At 42.0% G+C, this 26,989-nt stretch overlaps 1 protein-coding gene across 1 annotated transcript in view; it reads left to right on the top strand.

The window, feature by feature from the left end:
- Positions 1 to 894: 894 nt before the first annotated feature.
- REL (REL proto-oncogene, NF-kB subunit) overlaps positions 895 to 26,989 on the top strand; it is a 31,979-nt gene continuing 5,884 nt past the window's right edge. The window contains exons 1-5 of the mRNA XM_072331539.1: positions 895 to 1,023; positions 5,911 to 6,053; positions 8,724 to 8,872; positions 13,192 to 13,283; positions 24,114 to 24,254. Of these exons, the coding sequence (XP_072187640.1) occupies positions 1,017 to 1,023; positions 5,911 to 6,053; positions 8,724 to 8,872; positions 13,192 to 13,283; positions 24,114 to 24,254 (532 nt within the window). The 5' untranslated portion in view covers positions 895 to 1,016. The remainder of the gene's footprint in view (positions 1,024 to 5,910; positions 6,054 to 8,723; positions 8,873 to 13,191; positions 13,284 to 24,113; positions 24,255 to 26,989) is intronic.

Below are 26,989 nucleotides of genomic sequence, written 5' to 3'. Positions count from 1 at the left end.
ACAGGGTAGTCACTGGAATAGAGCGTCGTATGCTTTCATGCTTTTGAGTAGGGCTTCTCATTTATCTGGTTTGGTATTGGTCTTTTGCCTTAGAAGGCTTATCTCTTGCTGTACAACTTTCCCCTCATCTAGGAATATGAGCATATGGCAAAAGAGCTACACTGGGTTTGTATAGATCTGATACAGTGAAGCACTTCTATTGCTGGCTTTACTCTTGCTTAATTAAAGCTTGTTTTCACTTTAGAGGAGTACAGATAGAATTGAATTCTTTCAGATGCTACAAGAAGTACACCTCACTTAACTTTTCCTTCAAAAAAAAAGACCACAACGAACCATAAAGCAACAGCTTGTGTCATAGACATCGCTGTGTGTTAGCTAATTCCTCTGTTTCTGAAGTAGTCCTGAGGAATACCTCTGGGTAGCCTGTTCCTGCAGGCCCGAAGACTGACAGATCAAAAGAACTGGGTATTGATGTTTTAGTCATAACAGATGGCGGTTCTATTGCTTGGAATATTGCCTTCCACATCAGCATACGCTGTGCACCCTTGTAACAACATTTTCCTTACGAAGAGGTCTTCTGTTCTGAGGAACAGAGTTCCCCAGGTGCCTCTGTCTGGCCCTATTCAGCAGTGCCGTGGGCTGGAGAAGTGTTGTGAGCCGTGTTTAGGGCAGCGCCTAGGTTTGTCCTTCGGGAAAGCCCGCAGTTTACAGTCTGAAATCGAGCAAACCAGGCGGGACGGAAGGAAGGCAAGGAACAGCACCGCGGCTGCACGCACGGCCGGCCCAGCGCCCGGTTCGCACCGCTCTTCCACCGCGCCCAGGCTGCGCCGCTGTCCCGCGCAGGCCCAGGCGCTGCGGGGGCGGGAGCGGGGCGGGCCGCGCGAGGCTGGGAAATTCCCCCCTCGAGTAGGGCGGCGAGCGGGAGGAAAGGCAGGGTTGGTCTCGTTGGTGTGAGGAGCGGGCCCGGAGGGCAGTCCGCGGCGGTAGGGCCCGAGCGGTGGCGCGGAGCTGTCGGCATGGCGGGTGAGCGGCGCTGCGGCGATAAGCGGGGCGGGCGAAGAGCGGGGCGGCGGCGGGGAGCGGGCCGCGTCTGTCACCGTGCCGCGCGGCAGCCAGCGCCCTTCTGCACAGCTGGGGCGCCGTCCTCGCTCGAGGCGCGGGGAAGCGCTGAGCCGGCTGCCGGCCCCTGTTTGCCGTGAGCGGCGGTTGGCAGCCCCTCTTCCGTCGCGTTCCCTCCGGCCGAATCCCGTCGGCGGGCACGGGCAGGTGACGGACAGCATGAGGAGCAGCTCCGTACTTTCACCGCGCCGTCCTGCCTCGGTGGGAGCTCCGTGCTTGTTTAGGAGGCTTCCGGCCGAGGGAGAAATGTCGTCAGGATGTTCACATCGGTGGCAACGACGCCTCCTTAGACCGTCGCGTCTCAGAACGGGGCTTAGAATTCTTAAATCGATGCTGCTAAAAGCGTTTAGGTGTTAAACAAGTGCTTGGGTGGCCTGTCTGGGGCAGAGCCGGCAGTAGGCAGAGGCCATGCGGTGCCTGTCCCGTGGGCGCTAGCTGCCGGGAGGATGCAGCTGCGTAAGGAACACATGTCATAAGTGCGGGGTAGCATAGATAAGGGATCTTATTTGGGCAATTACATTTAAAAGCATAATTAGGGTGTTTTTTCCTCTTAAGACTAAGTTAAAACTCATAGGTCACCCTTTCAGGAGGTGTTCTTTAGCTGTCTCTTTCAGGCTGGGCAGCATTAATTGGCCTTTGGGGGAAGGAGGCTCTCTTCTCAGCACCAGGGCTGTGTGCTCAGCTACCCTTAGCAAAGTATAAACTTTCACTCCTGTCAAGTGTGTGCTTGCTCTACAGCAGGTTTTGTGCTTGAGAAGGCTGAAGTGAAGCAGGAGCTAGTGCTTTTTTCTTGCCTTGAATGTGTTTTCAGTGTAATTAGGAACCAGATAAGGATTTTTTCAGCAGGGGAAGTTCACAACTTCCTGGTACTGGCTAGCTTGTGTCATTGTTTTTTTTTCTTTCTCTGTTGGTTGTTGTTCTGTAAGGTCGTACAGTAGTAAAGAGGAAGTTTGTGAGCCGTTCTGTCGTTGTGTTAGAATCTGTGTGGTTCATGGGTTCCGCAGTGGATTGCTGCTCTAAAATAAATTTGTGAGTGTGCTTTGGGTTAGATGAGACTGAAGCAGAATGTTCTACGACAAACCTTCTACCATCTCTTCTTCCTGAGCTCCCCTAAGAGGTTGAGTGCAAGGGGGGTGGGAATGTGCAGGCAGTCTGCTGTTGCTGCTCAGAAATGGCTATTGCTGGGGCGGACAGACGGGCACCCACCAGTAATCTGTAAGGAGGTGTGACATCAAAGCTGAAGGGCAACACTTCTTGCTTCAGTATTTCAATACTGTCACCTGAGATCGTCAGAGTTTCGGGTGATACTTTCACATCTTCCACAAAGACCCACAGCTGCTTTGCTTTCAAGCTTGGTGATTGCTGGAGAGTATGATCACAGGGTACTGCAGGAGAATGGCAAACCATATAGTCCTCCAGAAGCATTATTCCTTTGAGCCAAGGAGTAACACGGGATGGACTGGACCCATTGTCCTTCTGGTGGCAGTGTCTTACAGCCGTGTTCCTCCCTGGTGGCACAGCCATGTTTAGCTGCAAACTGCCTCAGGTGTCTCATCACGGAGAGGTCTGAGGTTTCGAATCTTTTGTTCCTTTTTTATTACTCTAACAGATTAAGCAACCTTCTACGCTTAAATGCGAGCAAGAGCTGGCTGTATTCTTGGTGCTGTTACTGGCCTTACTTAGTCTCTTTATGTAGTTGAGAGTTGGTCTCTTGTATTTCCTTTATAATTGTTTATTGTGGAATTCAGAGCATGGGGGGAACAAGCAAGTGGGTAATACAGATAGCTGTGTGTTTCTTCGAAAACTAGTGAAGGAGGAGAGCCTTAGCCATGGTTCATACTGGTCTAACAAACGTGTGGAAAGGAGCTAGTTCCCTGTAAGAACTGACAGCTCTCTGTGTGAGTGTGGATTGTGAAATAGTTAAACCACGCTGCTTCACAAGCACATTGCTCATTTACAGAAACAGGGAACGCCAAACAGGCCTCCACTTCACTTCAGAGTGCTGATAGTACCTTCGGCTCATGCTGATTCTTTCATTTGTTTCCTCTATGCACAAAACATAATGACAGTGACAATTGTGGTAGAGATGATAACGTGATACTTCAGTAGAGAGAGTGAGAACCAAGATTGAAATGAATTTTAATGTTTAATCTCTGGAGGCTACCATGTCACAGATTTGCTTTTCCACAGCCACACCTGCAGTTAAGCAGTGGGTTTGCTTTCAGTGACACTGGTTTCAACCACAGTCCCGACGCAGTTGTTGAGCACAGAGTTTTAAAATAGAGTGCTCTTAATAGGGAAGAAAAGGAGTCCTCATAAGCAAGTGTTAGTAGAGCACGATGGGGAAATTGATGTTTTGATGATTAAAGACTCGAAGTGATTCTGTTCTGCAGTAATTTCTAACAGAAAGGCTCTGCCTAGTTTTGGCAAACATGTGGGCGTATGGTGCGTCTGGTTAGCAGCTATGTAAGCATGTGCACCTCCAAAGTAAGATGATTAGTAGGTACTTTGCTACAATTTTGTCATTATAGTGTCTAAAATAGATTTTTAATTTAGTAGATGGATGTGTGTCTATGTTTGTGGTACCGTGTTACGTAGGAAAGGAGAAGTGAGATTCTTCTCCCTCCTCAATTACGTGATGGAAGTGGGAGGCTGACTGGTATTCTGCCATTGCTCCTCACTGCTGGCAGAAGTTGCCTGTTGCCTTGTCCACTGGGTTGTCCTGAAAAGGATAACGTAAGCAAATGCGAGTGTAGAAGTTATAAAGCTGTATGCTGGGGAATGAGCTTGGCTCTGGGAACCTCAGACTTCTGATCTCCTGAAGCTAACTTTACATCAGGTCTTGGCTTTTTTGTTACTAGTGTCCATCATACCGGCTTTTGCTGGCATTACTTATTTTCCAGAAGGAGAAAATGAACAAAGCTCATGTAAAGGGAAGACTAGAAAAGATTTGGAAAGTGCCTAGGGAAGTGGCCATACCTGTAAAGGAACTGGACCTTGAGCAGTGTCTGTGCATGCTTGATGTGACAGCTCCTTGTTTGTTTTGAGACGCTGATTTAAAATCAGTGGTAGATGATCAACTGAGATACTGCATTTTGGTAAATTGTTATAAAAGAACATGTAGAGTTGTAAACTCTTCTTCTCTGATGTTTGGAATGAAACACAAACTGGCGTTGAAATGCTTTATGCCTTTTTAAGAAAGTGTTCCTTTTGAAGAGGCATGTGTTGTTGGAGACAGTTTTGGTGTCAGAGCAGCTTTCGCACTCTGCTATTGCACAGCTGTCTGTCAGCCAGATGTATTGCTGTCTGTCAGCGTGTTGTGGCTGAAACGTGTTCAAATAAGGCCAAGCTGACATCTCAGAAATGGAGGTCTACTTCCATTCTCTACTTTTCTTAATTACTTTGTTATACCTCCTCTAGTCTGGGGTATGAACTGAAGCACCGTAAGTCTTCTACAAATCAGCAAATTCCAGTCATAAAGTTCAAGCTTTGTGTTGGCAGATATACTTAAGTTATTGTAGGTGCGACAAATGAGAAGGTTTCATTATGGAGCTAAGACTGTAATCCACTTCTTCGACAAATTCATATACTAAGTACCTTAGGCTAACTAGACCTTGGGCAAAAGGAAGTTGGGAATCTTTTACCCTTTTAATGCTTTCAATATATTTAATAACTATTTTGCTTTTTATATTGAAGTCTGAGTGCTGTTTTCACATTGCCTGTTGTGTTTCTGATGTTCACAAGCCTCGCCTGAGTAGGATGCTATTATACAAAGATGACAGAGAGCTCAGTAGATGTTTCCATAAGCTGTGTTCTTCTGATCATGCCAGAGCTGTGATGATTCAACCCCTACAATATTTACTTATCCTCTGCTGTTTGTTTTTCACATGCCATCTCACTGTTGTCACTATTTGATTGACTGTCCTGTTTGATGTTCACAGTGAGATACATTAAATAGCTAGTTACTGCCTGGCAGTCACACTGCTATAAAAGTGGTGATACTTTTGCTAAGGTAATGTCTTTCTAAACCTTTCGTTGAAGAGATTTGTTGTCTGTCATTCTCGTCTGTAACTCAAGTTTGAAAACATCATGAGACCCAGTAGTTTTCAGTAAGTGATCTGGAGAGTTACTGCGACTAATAGCTGGCCCTGTGCGATGTGGGCAGCTCTAGCTGTAGAATTCAATACTAGCCATCAGGTATTTTCTGAGCCCACAGTGATGGTATTCAAACCAATAGACTTTTTTTTTTTGTTTTGTTTTGTTTTTTGTTTTTGTTTTTGTTTTTGTTTTCCTTTCCTGATTTACATAGTTTCTGCTTCAATATAATAGGAACTAAATCAGTATGTACTGATCTTCACTTTCAGAGGGCATTCAAGCAAACATAATATTGATGGTACCCGAACTTTGAGGAGACAACCATATGATAATAATGAACAATAGTAACCATTCCCTTGAAATGGTGTATTCTGTTGTATTTCATCAGATACGTGCTCTCTAAAAGCTAAAAGAATCTAAAATTCTAGGTGAGATGGAGGGGGGGTGTCCTGTTTATTACTAATGTGGCATTGATACCTGGAGATTTAATTTAATGTCTATGAACACCATTTTACCCCCATCATGTGCATGCATGTTTTAAAAAACGTTTACCATCTGAGAAGACATATCAAGTGAAAGATGAATAATATCAATGAAAGAGTGGAGACCTTACTGTTTTCATACACACCTAGCCATATAGCCTGCCTTCTGCTTCTTTTTAAGCTCTAAATTTAAAAAGTTTTGTTTTGTTTTAAGGTATCTCAGAGCCCTACATTGAAATATTTGAACAGCCCAGGCAAAGGGGCATGCGATTCAGATACAAATGCGAAGGAAGATCAGCAGGTAGCATTCCAGGAGAACACAGTACTGACAACAACAAGACATTCCCATCTATACAGGTAATTAATACTACTTTTATCCATGTTACCAGTGCACATGTTTACATTGTGCTGTAGCTATGTGTTGTCATTGGTGCAGTAAATAAAATGGTTTTCATTACATATTCTGTTATTCTTTCCTTGGCATGCAGATGTAGTTGCAATGCAGGGTGAGAGAGTTCTTTGCTTCTAGCCATTAAAGATTTTGTTCCCATTTACCAGAGAAGGAGGAGTCGTAGTGATATGTAGCAAAGTGCCAGAAGGAAAGGAACTTAACGGATTTGTTAAGGAATCATTTAGTTATTAACTCTTTCTGCATTTACATTTGTTCTAGTTTCTTAATGATGTGATTTGTTTTGATTGTAATGTGAATGTTGGGAGAGTTTTGAAGGAAGTTGTCTGCTTACAAAATTTGAAAAGGCCAGCCTAGGTGCTGGATGTAAAGTGGGAAGAAGCACTTTGTACAAATGAGCAAAGCGAGAAAGTGACTTGCAGAAGATGATTTGGTGATTAGACTCTGCAAAAGAAACCACTGTGAAGCGTATGAAATCAGAAGGGGATACAGAATTTCAAAAGGATTTGAGAAAGGGGAAATAAGTGGTCAGGGCACCTGCAATGAAGACTAGTTGGATGACTGCATTATGGTTTGGTTGGGAAATCCAGAATTAAGGGGTTCATACTAATCTTTGATCAAAGCAGGGCTGAACGTATGGACAGTACAGATTTTGGCTGTTGTTTTCTTTCATATGCAGAACGGAGGAATGTAAGAGATGTTAGACAGGTTGGGTGAAGTAGAATTTCTCTTTTCCTATTTGATGTTTAGGTTGGTAATATTTCCTTGGTCTCCTTCAGTCTGGAGAAGATCCTTCAGAGATGAGATTATAGTAGAAACTCATATGTGAACGGAAGGTAACGAGTACTTGCCATCTTGATGTATGCTATTACCGTGCAATATTTAAAAGACAAAGTGGAGCCAAAGATGGTGTATCTGGAATCAGAGAGATAAAAGAATAGGTACAGAAGATGTGAAATCTGAACAGTGAGAAGCTTTAGACTGAGACATAAAAATTCCTTGAGAAGTGGGAGAGTTGAGAAAGGTAGTATTGGCAGTTAAGTGTTGAGCAGCATAGAGAGCTTCTGCTAAGATAAAGCAACAGTGCTGCTATGAAAGCTGATCTTCCCCTGAAGCCAGAATACCTAAGGGAAAAGCAAACAAGAAAGACCCTTTTTTAGGGCTATAGTGCCAGAGTTGAATCAGGAATGCAGGAAGTAGTTCCTTGTTCAATTGGTAAAGTGCTGAAAAGGCAATCTGGCAAGGTTTGTATATGTGCTGGCAGAAATACTTTGACAGAAGTTGACTGGGTGGTATGAGCCCTTGATTCCTCTCATCCTTGACCATAATGCATGGGAACATCATCCAGAACTTGAAGGGAAGGTGGGACTCAGTAGGTGACTATGCAATCCTGGTATAGTTTCTTCTTTCTTTAAACATGACCATTGATAACAGAGCTGGTAGTAGGTGATTTCTGGGTGAATTCCTGCCTCCCTGGAGCCTGTACAAGGCTTTGGTGTTGATGTTGCTGCTAGGGGAGTCCCCTCCAGAGATGACAGCGCTGGTGAGGATGAGAACAGAATGGCAAGGGTGATATTAAATTTCATGTTTTGAGTGAGATGGAAAACATCGAGGAGGAACTGGAGAACTGAATTGGCTGTATCAGGCTTCACATCCAAGGGACTGGGTATATAGTGAGGTAGAAATAATGCAATATATGAAGAAGCTGAAAGAGCGGTGGGAGTTTTATTTAAGGATAAGTAGCGTGTATGAATACTGGCAGCCAGATTGGAAACTGAAGAAACTGAGAGATGATGGAAGTTAGAGCATAGGTCAAGTGAAAGGTTGAGGTGCTGATTGAGAAGCGTGTGATGGATCCATGGAGTATCTTGGAAGAGGTAAGAAAGGGCTGAATGAAGAACAGTTACAGGATGAAGGAAGTGGAGGTGGAGACCACGCCTTTGTACAACCTGTGCTGGTGCAAGCCTTGCAAGCATTTTCAAGTTGTTATACTTCAAACAACTTAGGCCAAACTGTTTTTTAGACTCTCCCACGCAAACCTTGCTGACTTCACTGATAGCTGTCAGTATGAAGGAAGACTTGCATGCCTGAGAGATGTGCACAGAGCCTGACTTCTTTGAAGGAGCTGGTGGGGCTGGAGAATGCAATGCCCCTCTTCTTGGATGTGGGACTGAGTACTCATCTGCAAATTAAGGAGAAAGACCTAGCAGGGGCTTAATGTCATGCTGTATTTTATGAGATCTTCACTGCCTGCTTCGTGTTCCATTTGCAGGGAACATCCCTGAGGTTCTAGGAGCTTTTTCCTAGAAATCTTTGGAGCTGGAATGCTCTTTGAATAAACATTTGTGTACAGTTGCCTAGGTAGAATTTTGCATCTCACGTTGTAACACCTGATGTGAAATATGTCCTCTTTTGGTCCTATACCATGACAAGCTGTTTTAATTTCCAATAAAGAACTAAAATGGTCTTGGCTTTACTTTTATGAGGCAGTATTACAATTCCTTAGTTGTGGTGTTTCTTCCTTACAGTATTTTAGGATTAAATGTATTTTCTGTTACGTGCTTGGACTTTGCTAGTCCTGATATCTGAAGTTTAGAAAATCTCTCTTACTCTTGTAGATTCTGAACTATTTTGGAAAAGTAAAAATAAGAACTACATTGGTAACAAAGAATGAACCCTACAAACCACACCCTCATGATCTAGTTGGAAAAGACTGCAGAGATGGCTACTATGAAGCAGAGTTTGGGCCCGAACGGCGAGTCCTGTCGTAAGTAGTGGTGTTGCTCAGGAATTGGATTAATTGTGAAAGCGATATGTTAATCTGATGTCTAAAACTAAGAGGCCAGTTAGTAAGCTTCAGCAAAGGCAGCATACTAATCCATCTGGGAGATGAGTCCAAAGGTTTCCTTGAGCTAGTTCCTTTTTCAGTGTTTCACTCCTTTTCTGTCCTGCTCTTCTCCTATCTCTCTTTTATTTTCTTTGTTCATTCTCCATATGTCAGACTCCATTTCCTTTCTTCCACTTGTTTGCTTCTTTAGTCCTGTTCATTAGCACTTCTTGAGCTTGACGATCTCTCCTACATTCAGTGTACGAAAATAATGACTAATAGGATTGTTAATGACAACACTCGAATTAATGTTTCCAGAGACTCATGTAATTCATGTCTTTCACAGAAACAGTATTTGGACCTTGTGGAAATGGGAGGAGAAATTTTGCACTGAATATCATGTTGTGTAGATGATGATGATTGTCACTTGTTTAGAAATGTGTTGGCAGTTGTCGCTGCTGTTTCTGTTTGCTAAGTGGGGTTTTTTTAGTGGTTTTTTGTTGTTTTTTTTTTTGGTGGTGTCTTTTTCTTTTCAGTGAAAATACAGTTTCTACTCAGCCTCGTTGTGTAGAACAAGTATGCTGGGTAATGACCTATTCATGGAAGTAGTAAAGAAGAATTAAGGCTTTGTATAAAACATGTTTCTCAGTGCTGTTCAGAAGGATATTAGGAATATCTAGACTACAGTTGTATGTATTATGTTTCTCTCAAGTCTACCAAGACTTACGTAATAAAGTGAAAGCGGAGTAAATTGCAACGAATGTGGGCTGATTGTAGCTGTAGAGAGAAGTTTAAAATTGACAAGCTGTTTGTAGTTCATGATTTGGGTTGCAGAAGATTTGGAAATAGGCTGATTCTCTCCAGTAAACATAACTGAGCTGGAAAGAAAGGAAGGTGAGTATTTTAGTATGTAAGTAGCTTTTACTTAGGACTTTAAGTCTGGTGTGATTCTATTAATATTAGCAAAATTACTTTGTATTTATGTGGGTTTAGTCAGTAGAATAGTATTAAAGGAGAGAACTGAAGACACACAGTTTGTTTAATGATGATAGTTGTCTGATGGTGGAATAAACTGTTTTAATAGTGGAGATACTTCTACAGTGTACTGCTCAGGCTCAAGTGATCATGAATGTGTAGCAGATATATTCAGCTGACATCTGACGTTCGTTGCTACAGATAAAAAGGGTTTTCTTTTTGCTTGTTTTTAGCATTGTTCTCAACTTTCTCCTAGCTGATAAATGGTAGTTAATGCTGTTTTCCTATTTATTTTTTTTCCACCATAAGAGAAAGAAAGAACTGTCTCTTCAGACACTTACCTTGCATTTTGAGTGTTGTAACATCATCCTCATTGGCCTCCCTGCAAAGAGTTCTTCTTGTCCATCATAGATATCTTAAACTGTTAAGAGACCTTTCACCCTCTTCTGACCATCCATTCACTACCTTCCTCCATGTTTTCTCAAATCGTGCTTCCTTACCCGAGTTCAAACAGTGCCTGCTGTTCTAGACCATCCTACTTTGAGTTCTCATCCCAGTGGCTTCTGATCTAAAGCAATAAAGCCTAATTGCTTAACACCTTTTCTGGCTATGTATTATATCTGCTGGGGAAAGGAGGACCCTGATGATTGTTTTTCCTCTTGGCACTTTGTTGTGCAAGTTTAAGCCCTCAGAGATACTGAATTTTATTAGCTATAGGTCGTAATGCCAGAAGTACTTAGATGCTTTGCAAATTTGTATTTATTTCATGTCTGTTATATGCATGTATCAAGTCATTTTATTTGACATAGTGCTGTGTTTCTATTTCATTTAAGCCACTCATGATTCTGTGAAATAATGGAATCCATTATTTTTATCAATATCTTTAGGTTATAAACCTATTGATTTCTAACAAACCAGTATCCAGTCTACTTTCCCTTTAAGTGTGTAACTAGTGTGTACTTTCCCTTTACTACGTTCTAATCCTTTCCCTTCATACCAATACAAAATGGTTAGCTTCAGTTCAGCTTGAAATTCAAGATCCTGATGGGAAGAAGATCTTTTTGAATTGCTTTCAGCATTTGGTACCCTTTATTTTTTGTTTTGTTTTTAAACAAGTCACTGGTTGTTGTAAGATGAAGGAACAACATGATCTGTAATTGGATCTGGATGTTTCAAGTCATTTTCGTTCTTGTGGCTGGTGAATCAGTCTTACGTTCTCTTTGGGTCTGTGTTAGAGAAAAGCATCATACAATACAAGTGAGCAGGTAGTGGTTCTCGCTCTTTACTCTTTCTAGGCATCTCAAACAGAGGAAAAAAATCCCAATTATTATGTGGAACTGGAATTACCCAGATTTTGGGCTGCATTCTATTTAAGCTCCCTGTGTAATTCTGGTTGAACAAAACCTTCTGTATTGCTTGTTGACTCATCTTTGTGCTGCTGCCTGAACTTGATCAGAGCTCCCTCTGTCCCAAACATCAAAGCAAAAGTATCAGTGTTGGAGCTCAAATGATTGCCTGCATTTACTGAGATTTTTTACTTCATAGTTCTCATGCTCTCTACATGGATGATATCATAGTTTTAGTGTTTGGTCCTTTTTTTTTTTTTTTGTTTTGTTTTTTTTTTTTTGTTTGTTTGTTTTTTGTTTTTTGTTCTGTGTTTTTTTTTTTTTTTTTCCTTTTTTTCCTCTTCCTATTTCTCCCTCTCTTCTTGTTATCTTGCTTGCTTCCTGTCAGCAAGTGTTTATGTGAAACCCTGCAGGCTTCCTGAGGTTCTTGATTGTTTCTTCTCTGATCTTTCCTCTGTTTGACAGTTGTTAAATAGACACTTTCACTGCTGCAGTTCATGTTTTAGAAAACATTTATAATCTGAAATTTATGGGGTGTTTAAAAGTCTAGTTTCTTTGCCCAAGTGGTCTCATTCACAGTGGTTGAAGGAGACAGTATAAAGGTTCTTGGTCCTTGCAAAGCCGGATACAGCTTTTGTGAGGCTAGTTCTATATGCATCCTCAGCTGATGTCTGTGACTTCAGGTGAATTGCTGGAGAGTCTGTGCCTATTCATATGGCAGTTTGGGGCTGTAACATGGAACCAGGTCTGTTTGTGGACTTGAAGTATGGTTCAAACTGAATTAGCAGAATAAAGTGTATATTCAGGAAAGAAGAACTGAGTTGTGTGCTGTCATCAAGCCCTAAAAGAGTATATACAAAAATAATTGTGAAGTACAAATCAGCATTGTCAGTAGTCATATATGAAACCCAAGCGATTTACTGAGCTGTGACATGCTGTGTTTCATTTTCATTTTTGGGTCACTGTGTCAAGTTCAGAGGGGAGTTCATGCATTCTTCCAGTAAGTGAAAGCTCTGGAAGAGGATTCTGATTGCAGTGAATTTGGGAATCACTGAACGGACTGTATTGGGCACAAGCAAGGTGCTTTAGGGGAATTAAACTTGGGTAGTCTTGTTCAGGGCAGGTAAATGTAGCACTACTCTTAAGAGATGTGGCAGGAAGGTGGATCAAGTTGATTTTTAGGCATAATTAAAGAACTTTTGTTTCAAAGGAAGGGATGTTGCTGGTTCTGGAGAAGGATAGGCAGAGAGCATATTGCCATGGTTTATCTTCTGAGCTTACTGTAACGTTGTGAAACATGAATTTTTAGAAATGTTTTTATTTTTTAACTTCCTGTTTTACATCCACTCAGCTCTGATGTCATGGTTTTTCCATGTGGGAAACAGTCAGCTCGCCTGGGACTCCCCCCACCTTCTGCATTGGGGTGACCTATACTCATATGCAAATAAAGAAGAGCTGAAGCTCTTGAGAACTTTTCTGTAGCTACATGAGATTTCAGAAAGTGCTTTAATTTGTATCAAAAGCTTTAAAAATAGTGTTCAAAATTTACATTCCCTGATAAAAGCAGGAGCACAAATTCTTAACTGATGCACACAAGAAGGTTTGCTTTAAGTACTTCTCACTTTCAATGACCTGAGACTGACTATATTTTAGTTTTTAATCTCTGTGGGTTTACTGCAGATTTAACTGTTTTTAGCACAGATGTATATATTCCTCTTTAGAACTGCATTTTAGTAGTCCTTAAGTTTTCCGCTCTTGGAAAAGCTATATCCTTACTTTCAGACCTGTTAGCGTTTCTGTCAAAGGAAGCACCTTTTTCATTTAAGCCATATGTTATCACAGTATTGCTCAGCACATGATTTTTCTTGTATTCTATGCTATTTTATTACTTGCTGAAATCCTATCTATGATTCTATGATTCTATCATGTGTGCTTCAGTTTTCAGAATTTGGGAATTCAGTGTGTGAAGAAGAAAGACCTGAAAGAATCGATTTCTTTGCGAATCTCGAAGAAAATCAACCCCTTCAATGGTGAGTAGAACCTTTCTTATTGTCTGAAACAAAATTTTGCTTTGCAAGATTGTTGCTGGTTGGCTGGTTTTGTTTTTTGTCTTGCCTTTGCTTTTGTGCTAGAGCTGTACTTTCAGGTTTTCATTTCAGTGTTTCAGAGAAACACTCTTCCCCTTCTGTGCCTCTAGTAGTCTTTCCTCACTGGCATCACATGATGAATCTGGTTGGAAAGTTGCTGTTTTTCTCTTCCCCCCACAGTAGCAGTGTAAGTTGGCTGTGTCTTTTTGGCTAGATAGCCTGGGCAGTGCCATCATGCAAATCTATGAGACTGTGGGATTAGCAACTGAAGCTTTCCTTGGAAACATCTACAGGTATCTCAGAAATCAGGTTTCCTAACTTTGGCAGCTATGTGGAAAGACTGAATTAGCACAATTCCACAGCAGACATAAATATGGCTTGCTACAGCCACATCCCTTCTCTTGTTACAAGACCAGTGTCCGTGTGACCTTTCAGCCAGATACTTCAGGGAGCTGAGCCCATAGGTAAACTCCTTGAAGCTGCTCCTTACTTTATTTTGAAGCTTGGGCCTGATACAGGCAATTAGAATGTCCACAGCAGTACTAATCTCAGTCAAGGCAGGGGCATGTTTTGTTGCTGCAGAGCTACTCCAACTACCCATGGGCTGTAGTTTTACATGATAGCTGATCTGACTTAGCTGTGGGCTGCTCTCGAAAAGAGTCATCCTGCCCTTTCCTCCATCCCTGGTCACACACTCTTACCACTTCCTTTGCATCAGGTAGGGAGGCCTTGTGTTGCCATCGTGAGCAAACTCAGTGAGTTGCTTCAGTGGAAAACCAGCCTACAAAAAACAAAAAAAAAAAACAAAAAAAAAAAAACAAAAAAAAAAGAACCAGTTTTGCTCAGATCAGCTTGCTGAATTGGTCTCACAGCCATATAAATGCTAAGTTCACTCAGCAACAGTTGTAGGGCCCAAGTGTCACCAAACTTTCAGTGTACAGGCACGACTTAAGATGATAAACATAAATACCTGTGAACTTACCAGCTCTTCACCATTTTTAACCATCTTACTGGCAAGCTTGTTGTTCTTAGTTGATATGGTAAGGTGGATGGTAAGGTTTTCTTATAGGAGCTGTATGGGAAGGAATTATGTTTAAGCATTTCCTACTTGATGCTGTTTTTTGCTACTGGTCATTCTGTAGAGAGGGTTCTTTGACATCTGAATCCACTGCACAGAAGGATTGTGCTATAAAAAATAGGCTAGAGAATGAAATAATTTAATCTACACCCTTCAATTCCTCTGTGTTCTTGTCAAAATTCTTCAACTGGTGGTATATGTATCTTGTATTTCTTGTAGCTACAAGAAGAATTCCATGTTTAATGTCAGTAATTGTATCAAGGAGTTTCAAAACTAAAACATATACGTGCTAGGAAAAAACACATGCCAGACCTTTTGACTTCCTCCTATTGAAGCTAATGCACAAAGCAGTGCAATTGCTAAGTAAATAACCTGTTTTAAACATAGCACCATTATCGCTTACTGACATACTGAACTTCTACAGATCAAGAAAGGTGATTTTTTTTAAAACACCTAAAAACCCACAGTTTTTGAATATGTATTTAAAATAAGATAAAGTCATTCAGGCTGTCTCTAAATTCATAGTTACTTCAAAGTTGTATTGCTTCAGCAGTGACTTTCGTATTAATAATCTACTGTAATTACAGAACGGAAAAAAAAAAGGGATGTGTAGACTCTTCTGTGCTTCTCTGATTTCAAGCACAAATAGTGCCTCTGAAAATAAAGCATTGTTAATGCTTATGTGTGGCAGAAGCCTGGAGATTTTTCAAATGGCTTTTTAATGCCCACAGAAGTCATGTTAAATTCATGTAGTACCCTCATTAGAGAGATAAGAGCAGGATTTCTAGCAAGCTTCAGAATACATGCCATGCTTTAATCCTGAACTTAAGAAAACAAAAAAAAAAAAGCATGTTGAACTTAATGTAGAACCAGAGGTGTTTTGAGTTATTGTCTTTATTTCAAGGCAGCTGTTTGTACTCAGTCTAGTCCATCAAAACAATTGCCCTAGTTCTAGTAGTTTACGCACACAGCAGCATGTTTTTAAATTACTGCAGTCCTTCAACACACAGTGTAAACTGAAGTTCATTGTTTTACTTTGGGTCAGCCTACTCTAAGTTGATTTCAGACAACACAATTAAGAACTCCTTGTGCAGCCCTCTTAACTTGCTTTCTTTTATTCAATAAATAAGAAATGGATTTATGTTTTTATCTTGATGTTGTGAATTAAAAGAACATGATGATAAAAATCTTCTTACAAACGTCTGTTTTACCAGAGAAACGTTAGTGATCACACAGAGCTCTATTCCTTGTGGCTCCGAATGTAACTGAAATCATTAGAGAATAGATTGTAGCTGTGTTTGGCACATAGCTCCAAATCTACTATGCATTTTTGAGGCAATCACAACCTGGCAGCACTGGGTCGTATCCTGGGCTTCCTTTTTCTGGTAGCCCAGCAGCAGAAGAGACTGAAGCACTGTCTTAGTAGTAGGAGCTCCTGGTGTGGGTGATGCTCAGGGCTGCCCCCTGCTCTTGCAGGCTTTGTGCCTCTAAGGGTGGGTGCTGGCATTCTCCAGCCAGTGTAGATGCCTTACAGCACTTGGTAATGTGTCAGCATGGACAGAGCTGCCATGGGTTTTGCTTCTAGCAGCTGCAGGGCAATCCCATGCTGAGTTGAGCCCTGAGAGGCATAGGACCAAGGTAAAACAGGATTAGTGACAGAAGTATTTTTATGCGTGCTTAGTTGATCAAAACTGGCAGCAGTCACTGTAATGTTTGCGACCTGGTGAGATTTAAGCTTGTATATATAGACTTTTCTTAATTTTTTTCTTAAGGTCAGACGAGTATCACTGTATTCTCCAAGATAATTTGGGTTGTACTGCGTCCATCCTATTTTGTGCATTTATTTATTTGCCTCCAGAATAGTACCCAACTTTTCTGTTTAGGGAAGAGTCACAGTTAGGTGCATCCTTGAAGCAGGTTGCAAATTAGCGCTACTCCTTTCTTGTATGAATATCAAGTTCTGCAGGATTACTGGTGTCTTTCAGCTCCGTGGAAGATGTGTTAGGCAGGTGAATTTTCATGGAGCTGAAAACTTAAGGGTGTTTGTGGGACAGTTGTTTGTTGTTGTTGTTTTTTTCCCCCTCCATCTTCTGAAACAGTCAAAGAATCCCAGACCTCAGTACACATTTGGGAAGAAGGTTAACCCTCCTAATAGACAAAATGTGTCTGCAGTTTACTAGCATATGAATGAGTTACTGTGTGGGCTGAAAACTTTACTTGCTGTAGAGGCAGAAGTAATTCGTGAGGTTGTGTTCCAAACATCCTTGTGTAAAGAGACCTTTGTCTTCCAGGGAAGCCAAATTGCTACAGGTGCCTGGGGTGGCAAAGGGAGAGTGAACCTAATGCAAATTCTCCAATGGTGTCATTCCTCTTCCGCACCGTGCAGCACATGGTTATAACAGGCAGCAGGAGGAACTTGCTTAATAAAGATGCATGTTTAAGATGCAAACACTTCCAAACTCCTGGATGGGGTGGTAGGAGATTGATGTTTGCAGATAGTGCCTCGTACCCAGCTGGATCTGGTGACATTGGAGTTGTTCTGAAATATATCTGGAAGGCTGTTTGAATCGGAAATCCCGACTATTAGTTGGCAGCATTTGTCCATTGTTAATGCTTTCAGCATCTTCTGCGCAATTTGTGTGCGTTCACTATGATGCCAGTCAGATGATCTCCTCTCAGGTTTCTGCTCCTGACTTGGCCTTGTTTGAGAGAGAATTGTTGTTTCTATACCATCACTGGATCTGTTTGCAATCTGTCTTGGTCACAAAGTGGCATAACATATAATTTTTTTGCCTTCTAAAAAGCTAAACTATTGCAGAAATACCTCCTCTCTTATTCCCTAACACACTAGGAAAATTGTGTACAGTAGCAGCCTAATGGGGGCTTCTTGGCATGATGCTGCTGCAAATGGCACAACTTTGAAGGAGCAAAGTTACTCCTCCAGTGGAGCTGGTCCATGTCTGCTTTCTAGGGTGTGTGTTTTCTTTTATTAATGGCTGAGTTGTGCTGTATCCTTGTCTTCCGATGTACTGTCTGATGTTCAGCCAACACAAATTAAAAGAAGAGCCGGTCTTGAGTTAAGAGCTTTTGTGGGTGGGTGTGACATGAAGTAGAGACAACAATTGACTTAATAATAACCTTAGTTAATTATCAGTGAGGAAAATACCTAAATATGTTTTTTTTTTAAAGTTAAGGGAAAACTGCACTTGTTGAGCTATTGCAGAGCACTAGCCTTTTTCTAGCATGGAAGTCCTTTGAGAGAACTTGAGTTTCTGCAATATTTCTGCTTCTTTGCAATTGCTTTTGCTAATAACCCTTTAGTTAACTTTTAGGCCCTACCACGTACCCCTAAACTATTTCAGCTCCTCTTGCCTCCGCAGTCTTTCCTTTTGCTGTTTCCCCTTTCTGCCTGTGAGCAGCTGACCCTGTGTGCACTTCATACTCGTCACAGTCTCCATGACACCCCCTGCACGCCTCTGCCTCCGTGCCATGCTGGGCTCGTCCCCACGCTGTCGCACTCACTTCCTGCCCATGCACAGCTCTCCGCAGCTTCCTTGCTGGCCCCTGCAAGTGCTGCTGGTGAGACCCCTGCTCTGACACCACCTGCCTGTGTCGACCAACTTCCCCCAGTTCCGCTGTGTGCTGTGGCTTGTTGCACCACCCATCTCATCTGCAAAAGGCAACTCCCAGCAAGGGTTTGTGAGTCTGGAGTGTTTTGAAAACGCAAAAAGCATTGGGCTCTTTTGTAAGGAATGTCTGAGGTGTAAAAATTTAAATGTACTGGCCTTAAATTAAAACAAGTGCGTAATTCTGTCCCCACCCCAACCAGATTCTCAAGTTGAAAGTGTTGGTGAGTGAGAGTAGCCAGCTTTTTAAGAGGTGCACAGCAGATCCACTTAGGCTAAATGTCCTGGTCATCACATCACCGTGGCTTCCCCTTTGGAAAGTTCTTCTGTCCCTCACACGTGTATTTCTTGCTGTTTATGCTGAAGTTCGTATATTAGCCTAAAGGACAGCTTCTCTTCAAATTGTCTAGAAGTGATAAGGAAAACTATGAAGTAAAGGCATAAAAAGTATTGACTTCTTCTTTTCTATATTGTAAAAAAAAAAAAAAAAAAAAAAAAAAAGTTGCTGAAAAGTATGCCTTGTATCCAGCAGTCCCTGTATGTTTCTATCTACATCTGTTCCACTTTTATTCTCTCTTAGAGTGGATTTAGAAAAAGCCAGCAGATTCGGGGAAGTGGTGCTTGGATGAAACTTTAAAACTCAGATGTTTTCATTTCTGTTTTTCCCATTGGCTTTTTTTAATCAAGCCAGGGCATTTGTTTTCTCTGTGCTTCTTTCCTCTCTACAACAAAGAATGCCCCTTCCTTACGCTAAATCAGCCTGAAAGATGCATGTGGAAAACATAACCGCAGTAGTATGGGAATTTGACTGTTGGTTATCATCTGAATTTCAGTCATTTGTGCCCTCTCCTGTGCTGCAGGTGTGTATTCTCTTCATAGTTGTGTACTTTTCCTGTGGAGCTGATTGAAACTTACCTCCGTGTTCATCACAGAGGTACAGACTGGGCATGCATTGACCAGCAGTTCTACCGCAGCCCTTTTCTCCCATTGTTCCCACCCTTTTCTCCCATTGTTCCCAGCTTCTCCTGCTTAGCAAGGTGCAGATGCTGCTGTGCCCCCAAACATGTTGCTAAATAGCTTGGCCTGTCACCTAATGCTGCGTATCCAGCTGGTGAAGTCCAGATGCAAAGAAAAGAACTTTTGCCAGCAAGTGTTAAATAGTACATCAGGTCTCTCTGCTCTTCCTTTTGTATTAGTGTGGCTGGGGTTCATTTGGAAATAGCAAGTGTAGAATAAAACAAGCTGACAAGGTTCTCTTTAGATGTATCTCCAGTAGCTGAATTATATACATGTCAAATACTGAGGCAATTTCATGCGTGCACTGGAGTGTCTCTGTGCCCCCAGATCGTTTGAGGAGCAGAACACGTGATTAGGCCACCTCTGAAATGAAACTCAGCTCCCTGTGTATCTCTGAATTAAGAAAGCACTGTGTGTGTGTAAGAAAAAAGGCAGAATAACAGCTCATCATGATTATTAATGATGTTAGTTCCTGAGCGGTCTCTGTGGTGAAGTACTTTCGTTTACAGGAGGTCATTCACCTTGGCTGAGCTCTGGCGTTGCTCATACTCCCCCACAGCCCCCATTTGAGAAGTGAAGGTTGCAAGATGTCCCCTGCAGTTTGAACTGGTGTTCTCAGCACTGCCCTCTCTAAATGTGTCACACCGTGTCATTTGCCCTGGAAGTTTCCATGTAAGTTAGATTTAGATGCTGCAGTGCTTCCATCTCCACCCACTGCAGAAGCTTCTGGCATCACTAGTCTAGAAGCTGTACAAGAAGAATCTCCTGTTCAAGCAGTTATGGTATTTTAGTTCAAAACCAATTACATCATTTCTCTTCAGTGTTCAAAGTAAACTTTCACTTTCTCTGTAGCGCATCACCTCATGAGTAAACACCAGAATCTTTAATTCTCTAGTAATTTCACCAGGTAAATGGTACTTTACTGGTGGAGATCAATAAGCAGGAGGCCTGAAGCTGTTGTTGTCTGAAATTTTGTGCCAGAATTTGGCATTGCGTACTGGTGAATTGGACCCTGAAGTCCTCAGCATTGCTTTACAGAACCAGACACAAGTTCTTTTCTTAGTCAGCAGAAACCCAAAGAGGCATCTCGATTTCAGCAACAAAGATATCTGAGTCCAGGACGGCCCTAGCTTTGGTGTTGCATGTGCTGCTTGGGTTAGCCAGCTGGGTTGGAAGGAGTTCATGACTAGCATGGGGCTGCTTTTGTGCTCGTAGTGGGGCTGTTTTGGTTTCTTTTGGTGCTATTAGGTAAGAGTAAAGAATCATTTCAAAGGTAATGATTTTCTAGGTTGGGGATTCATGTTATCTTCCAGAGAAGCTGTACATAGATTTGTAAAGAAGGGACCTGCTAGTTATTGTAGCCCGTTGCTGGTTGGGCAGGCAGTTCTGCCCAGGTTTGCCTGTGCTTCTAGGTACTATTTTATAAGTCCTGATGCCAGAATCTTGGTGGTGTTAGCTTTCTTTTATGATTGTGCCGGTTGTGGTTTTTTGGTATCAAGTCCCCTAATTAACTTAGATGGTTTCATTTATTTTCAAATCTTCTTAATATTACTGTTTTTGTTTCACCATGTTTGAGTTGTGAAGCAACCAGAACACTGAATGGCACAACCGTCCTCTGTATAGCCATACTCCAGGCATTAGTCAGTGTGTTTGTCTGCCTCACTCTTGTTTGCTTTTAATATTCTCAAGATGTAAGCCAGCATATGGTCAAGTCAGTGGTTACTCTCAAATAGACTTCAGAGGGAGCAGAATTAGATGTTCATTAAAAATAACAACATTTTATTTTGTTTGGATGATTATCTTTTAGGCGTGAACAAAATATGTTTTGAAATTGATGAAAGCTGTGTGCATCTTTATATAAACATGGAATTTAGCCTCTGTATTTTTAAGTGTGTCATCACAAGATGGAGTCACAGCTGTCTTGTTCTCCTTTTTTTTTTCCTCAGTTATGTTCTTCTCATCTGAGCAAAAATAGTCCAGGAGGAATCAGTCTTGACTGAGCACTTCCTCTATTGAATTGCAGGGTTTTTATGGTTTTTATGAAGTCATTTATAAGAACAGTTCTTTGTATTGCATCAAAACACATGGCTCTTAATTTGCATGTTTACAGTAAATCTGTTTACAGTCCTGTTTAACGTCTTTATTGATGACCTGGACGAGAGAATTTATTGCACCCTCAGTGAGCTTTCAAATTACATGCCTGATGGTCCTCTCAACCAGGAAGGTCCTATGAAGGGATCTGGGCAGGCTCAGTTAATCAGCCAAGGCCAGCTGTATGAGCTTCAACAGGATGAAGAGGCAGGTCTCGCACTTTGGTCACAACAACCCTGTGTACCTGCTTTGTGTCAGCAGTAGTGCAGACAGCAAGGCTGGGGAGGTGATGGGTTGATGGTTAGATCTGATGGTCTTAGGGGTCTTTCCCAATCTTAATGATTCTGTGTCATTAATTTTTTGGAACGTTGTACCTTTCCTGTATCAAACAGTCAAACAGATTTGTTGGGAACTTAATTTCATTTTTAAGAGGTTTGACATTTGACTATAGCTTAGGCTCTGTGGCTCAGCAATGACTAGTAAAATTCACTAACACAGGCCATTAAACCCGTGTGTCCCTGCAAGCTAATTGCTTACTGGCACAGTGTTTAAGTGTGGATCAGAGTCATCTGAGCTTCTGGGAACAAATTAACATTAAACATCTGATAATACCTTGTGCAAGCTGCAGTATAGAGAACACGCTTCCTCCCCCCCCGGTAATCAGAGTGTATCAAGAGGCAGTTGGGGTATGACATGGGTTATTAACTGTTTCAGCGGTGTTGAGGTTCAGAAACCTCATCCTAACTACTTAGTAACTCATCCAAACGTGAAGATGTTCTCAAGTGTAGTTTTAACCTAGTTTTAACCATCAGGTCACCATTAGGTGTGTTTTGGCCCCCCTTCTCCAACAGCCAGCAGGTGAGCACCTGAAGGGAGAAACCACCAGAGCCTACACCAGGAATAGGCTTGTCTGTAGCATCCTTGAGAGCAAATGCTGTGGAGTCAAGTTATTAGAGCTTAGTGTTAGTTTGAAGGGGGAAGATTAAGAGAGTGACAGGAAGTGAACGTCACAGATGCTGTGTCAGTACAGACTCACAGGCTTTCTGGAGTAAGCTGCATATGTTCAGTGCTCTGCCCCCAGAGAGGCAGTGCTGGTTGCCATGTTTCCAGTGGTACTGTACTCCTGCTGTGGGAACTTCACTCTGCATATCTGGTAATAGAGATGAACAGCAACCTCCAGAGTTCATGCTGACAACTTCCCTGAGCCCTAGCGTTTCTGGGACTAAACACAAAGTTGCTGCTTACTTTTGAACTGACTGGATTTGTCTTAAGACTTCTGATTGCAGGCTTGTAAAGCAGAAAGGTGATTTGATTTCTTTTTACTATAGAGACTGTGAGAAATGGAGATATTCAAAAGACAAGACTAAAAATGCCAAGTGGAAAGTATTCTGAGCTCAGAGCATTGGTTGTTTCATGCTATTGAAAGGTGAAAGGAAGAAATCACTTGAGTGGGTGCTGTGGAATCCCACTCACGGCAGGGTGGAGACCAACCCAGTGATAAATGCTAAAGGTCAGAGCACTGCAGACTAATCACTACGTGATCCACACGCTTCTTATCGCAAGTGCATTTCACTTCTGTATTCTTGCAAGAGGCCTTTGAAAGGGCTGGGGAGGGAGTGAACTTCAGAGGCTGTGATCTGCTGACTTGGTGCACATTCACTTTAGGCAGTTATAGTCTAAGTTGAACTGCTGTGTTGAACAATTTTGGAAGAGAACTACTTCAAGTGATTTTAATTACTAGTGCTTCTACTGAAGTGAGAGCAAATCAGATTCTCATTTTGCTACCACTGAGTGTTAGCACAATAGTTTAATTAATTAATTAATTTAATTTATTATTATAAATTTATTAAATTAATTTAATTAATCTTAACCTTAAAGAAAAGCAGTGATTTCAGATAGTGTTGATTCTGCCAGTTAGCCATGAAGCTAGGATTAAATGCATTAAATGTTTGACAATGATATCCTAGGCCCTGTGTTCTGAAATTAAAATAAATGAACTCATGATCTGCTGAGCTGGAGTTATTTATTGTGTTTTACACTCAAATTAATTTGTGAGGAAACAGTTTGTTTCCAGCAAGGGTTTGTTTGTTGGATTAGAGAAGTATATCATAAAGACACCACTAATCACTGTACCCAGGTTCAAAAGTGATACTGGTTTTGCTGGGAAGTGTAGATAGATAGTCTGTATTGTTTAAGCTTCGTTCTTGTCCCAAGAACTGAATTATTTTCCATCTCAGTTTCTAGAGGAAAATAATGGTTATTGCATAGCAAAAATCTCTCACTTGCTGAAATTTTTTAGCTGGGACTTCTTTGTACTGAAGGATTTCTCACTGCCAGGGGTATTCCTTTATTAAATATCGTGCACAAGTAAGAGATGTGTCCAGCGAATGAATGAATCCAAATGCATGAAACTGGTCTGGAAGGCAAGGTGAGGAAACTAGTAAGCAAGGAGGACCCAAGGAACAAGTTTACAACTAGGAAGAGAGGGAGAAGGCAAAGGCGGAGGTATCCTGGTTGGCAGGAATATCTGCTTTGTGCTATGTGGTCATCTTCCTGCTTCCAGCCATAGCTGCCCAGGGGCAGCTGAGCTGAGACTGTTTGCCTCATCCAAACTCACCCATGGGATAGTCTGGTCAGAGAACAAGCCTTCAAAGAAATGTGATGGTGGGAAAAAGACTGACTTCTTAGAAGGGAAGTTTTTATTGTTTGGTTCAGATTTAGCCTTGTTTGACCAGGGAAAAGTGTTAAGGTCCTTTTTTTGTGGTGTTTTTTGTATACAAGGAATTTATTTATGCACAGCACTAGAGAATGCTATGGACACACTTTCTTTGCTTTGGCCACAAACAGAAATTTGGCAATTTTTTTTTTTTTTTTACTGGTGGAGTCAACACTAGACTGTTAAAGAATTACTGTTGTTTTTGAAGACTATTTCTCAGTCTTGTATTTCCTTTTGCTATTTAGTGCCTGAAGAACAGCTGCACAACATCGATGAGTACGATCTCAACGTTGTCCGCCTCTGTTTCCAAGCTTTCCTCCCTGATGAACATGGCAACTACACATTAGCTCTTCCTCCTTTGATTTCCAACCCAATCTATGACAACAGTAAGTAACGACTCGGTCAAATGTGTTTCCCCTCACACCAGGACAGATTCTGAGGTTTTGAGCTTTTTGCTAGCCCTCTGGGGCACTTTGCTAGTTTGGGATTGTTTGATACATGTTTAACACACGTAGCAAGATAGTTGGCATGCCCCAAAGATGATCCCAGAGTGAAGTGCAGGTAGGCTGGAGTAGAATTGTTTGTTCTGCCTCAAGCCAACTCACTGGTGCTTTATTCACCCTTGTTTACATACACAGTGATGGCTGCAAGGTTGAGCTTGCTTCTGGCGTGCCAAGCAATTAAAATGGTAATGAGATAGATGGCTGCCATAAGATGGATATGTTGTCCAAGGGCATCACCTAGTCTTTTTCTGCTGTTGCTAAGTCCTGTCTTTGACTTGTTAGGGCTCTCTGAAGGGCAGTTCTCAAGAGATACTTGCAGAATTTCAATGATGTGAATATAACCATTATCATAGAATCATAGAATAGCTTGGGTTGGAAAGAACCCCAAGGATCATCAAGCTCCTGCTCCTCCCTGCCAGAGGCAGGGATGCCAGCCTCTGTATCTAAGGGCTGCCCAGGGTCCATCCAACCTGGCCTTGAGCACCCCCAGAGGTGGATGGGGCATCCACAGCCTCTCTGGACCGCTGTTCCAGCACCTCACCACTCCCATAGTAAAGAACTTTCCCCTGATACCCAACCTAAATCTTTTTTCCTTCAATGTAAAACCATTTCCCCTTGTCCTGCTATGATCTACCCTTTCAAAGAGTTGGCTCCCTTCAGGTACTGGAAGGCTGCAATGAGGTCACCCCCCAGGCTGAACAAGCCTAACTCCCTCAGCCTGTCTTCATAGGGGAGGTACTCCTCATGGTCAGTTCAGGCTTATGGTCAGTTTTTCATCCACCAGGACCCCCAGGTCCTTCTCTGCAGAGCTTCTCTCAAGGATTGCTCCTCCCAGTCTGTATCTATTCCTGGGATTCCTCTGGTCCAAGTGCAACACCCTGCATTTTGCTGTGCTGACCCTCATTAGATTCACCCGGGCTCACCATTCAAGACTGCTGAGGTTTCTCTGAGTGAAATCCCTTCCTTCCACTGTGTCAGCCGCACCACTCAGCTTGGTGTCATCAGCAAACTTGCCGAGGGTGCACTCAATTCCACCATCAATGTCATTGATGAAGATGTTAAAGAGCACCGGTCCCAAGACAGACCCCTGGGGGACACTGCTCATTACTGGCCTCCACCTGGACACAGAACCAGTAATCACCACCCTCTGTTTTTTATTTTATGAAAATGTTTAATATTAACTCAGACGTTTTTTGTATTTCTGGGATTAGCTAGAAGTTGAAATTGGCTGAGAACACTTGTAGTAATAATTTGGCTTGACAAAGAGTTGATACACAAGATTTGTAGCTACATCTCAGATGTCACTTAGAAAAATGCCAAATCACCATTAGTCATCTGTGTTGACGTCATTCTTTGCTAAGCTGCTGAAATGGCAGCTGTGTGGAGAGGAAGCTTGGGTTTTAATGTGGGTATATGTGGGCAGATTCTGATTCACTGTAGGTATCTAAAGTTCTCCATGTAGTATAGCAGCAGTGTAAATAAAACAGTGCATAACTGCAACCACGAGATCACAAAAGTGATGCTGCTTTTGTTTGAAACGAGCAGAATTTCTTTACAAAAAAAAAAAAAAAAAAAAAAAAAAAAAGAAGAAATTGAGAAATAAAGCCTTTGTAAGTCAGTTCTGTCTCAGGATACTGAGTGAAGTCAGGAGCTCTGTTCTGAACATAGCCTGTGTGGTGTTGCAGGTTACCTACACAGGGCCGTGTAAAGTCAGGCAAGGATTGACTTAATGTGACCTTCCGGAGTGGGGTTTCCATTTTTTGAGTGCGACAGCTTGAGTTCTGTGTTTCATCTCTGTATGTGGAGCAGGGAGCTAGACAGGGCCTACCTTGCAGCATCGAATGAAGGGCATTTAAGTACATCTGGAGTTGGGGGTCTGGATGTAATGAAAGGGGAGAATGTTGCAGGACAGTGTGGTTTCATTCTGTCGGGATTAGAGGGTGGCAAATAAGGAGTATATTCACTTGTAGCAAAGAAATGGACGTCAGTTACTTTGTATGTTAAATGAATGGGGGGTCTTGTGGATATGTGCTCACATACTTGAAAGCATGAACAGAAGGTATATGCAGAGGAGGTGATGTTGGAGGTCTAGTGAGTTCTTCCACTTTGGTTTTCTTGGTTTTTTTTTTTTTTTTTTTTTTAACACTTATGAATCATTACATTGTGACATTAGTGCCCTTTTAAGTAAATTGTGACACCACCCACAAAATGGTGAGGGACCTGTTCTTCACTTCAGTTTTCTGTCTGCATTTACCCTGCAGGCTGCTGTTGTTGGTGTAGCCACCAGGCTGTTCAAGACACAGTCTGGAGTTGAACTTTCAGCATTTTTGAGTGAAATCTGCTGCCCTAAAAGCAAAGGCCCGAATGTTAGGCTCCTAGGCCTATTTTCAACTGCCTAGATGGGGTAAAGAGAGGAGGGATTTGATGGCGAAGATGATCAGGGGGCTGGAGCACCTCCCCTATGAGGACAGGCTGAGGGAGTTGGGTTTGTTCAGCCTGGAGAAGAGAAGGTTGCGGGGTGACCTCATTGCAGCCTTTCAATACCTGAAGGGAACTTACTCCCAGGAGGGGAGCAAACTCTTCGAAAGGGCTGATAACAGCAGGACTAGGGGAAGTGG

This window comes from Excalfactoria chinensis, chromosome 3 (assembly GCF_039878825.1).
Source record: "Excalfactoria chinensis isolate bCotChi1 chromosome 3, bCotChi1.hap2, whole genome shotgun sequence".
NCBI classification, from domain to species: Eukaryota; Metazoa; Chordata; class Aves; order Galliformes; family Phasianidae; genus Excalfactoria; species Excalfactoria chinensis.
The sequence above is the reverse complement of the archived record's forward strand: the minus strand, read 5'-3'. Positions and strand labels throughout refer to the sequence as shown.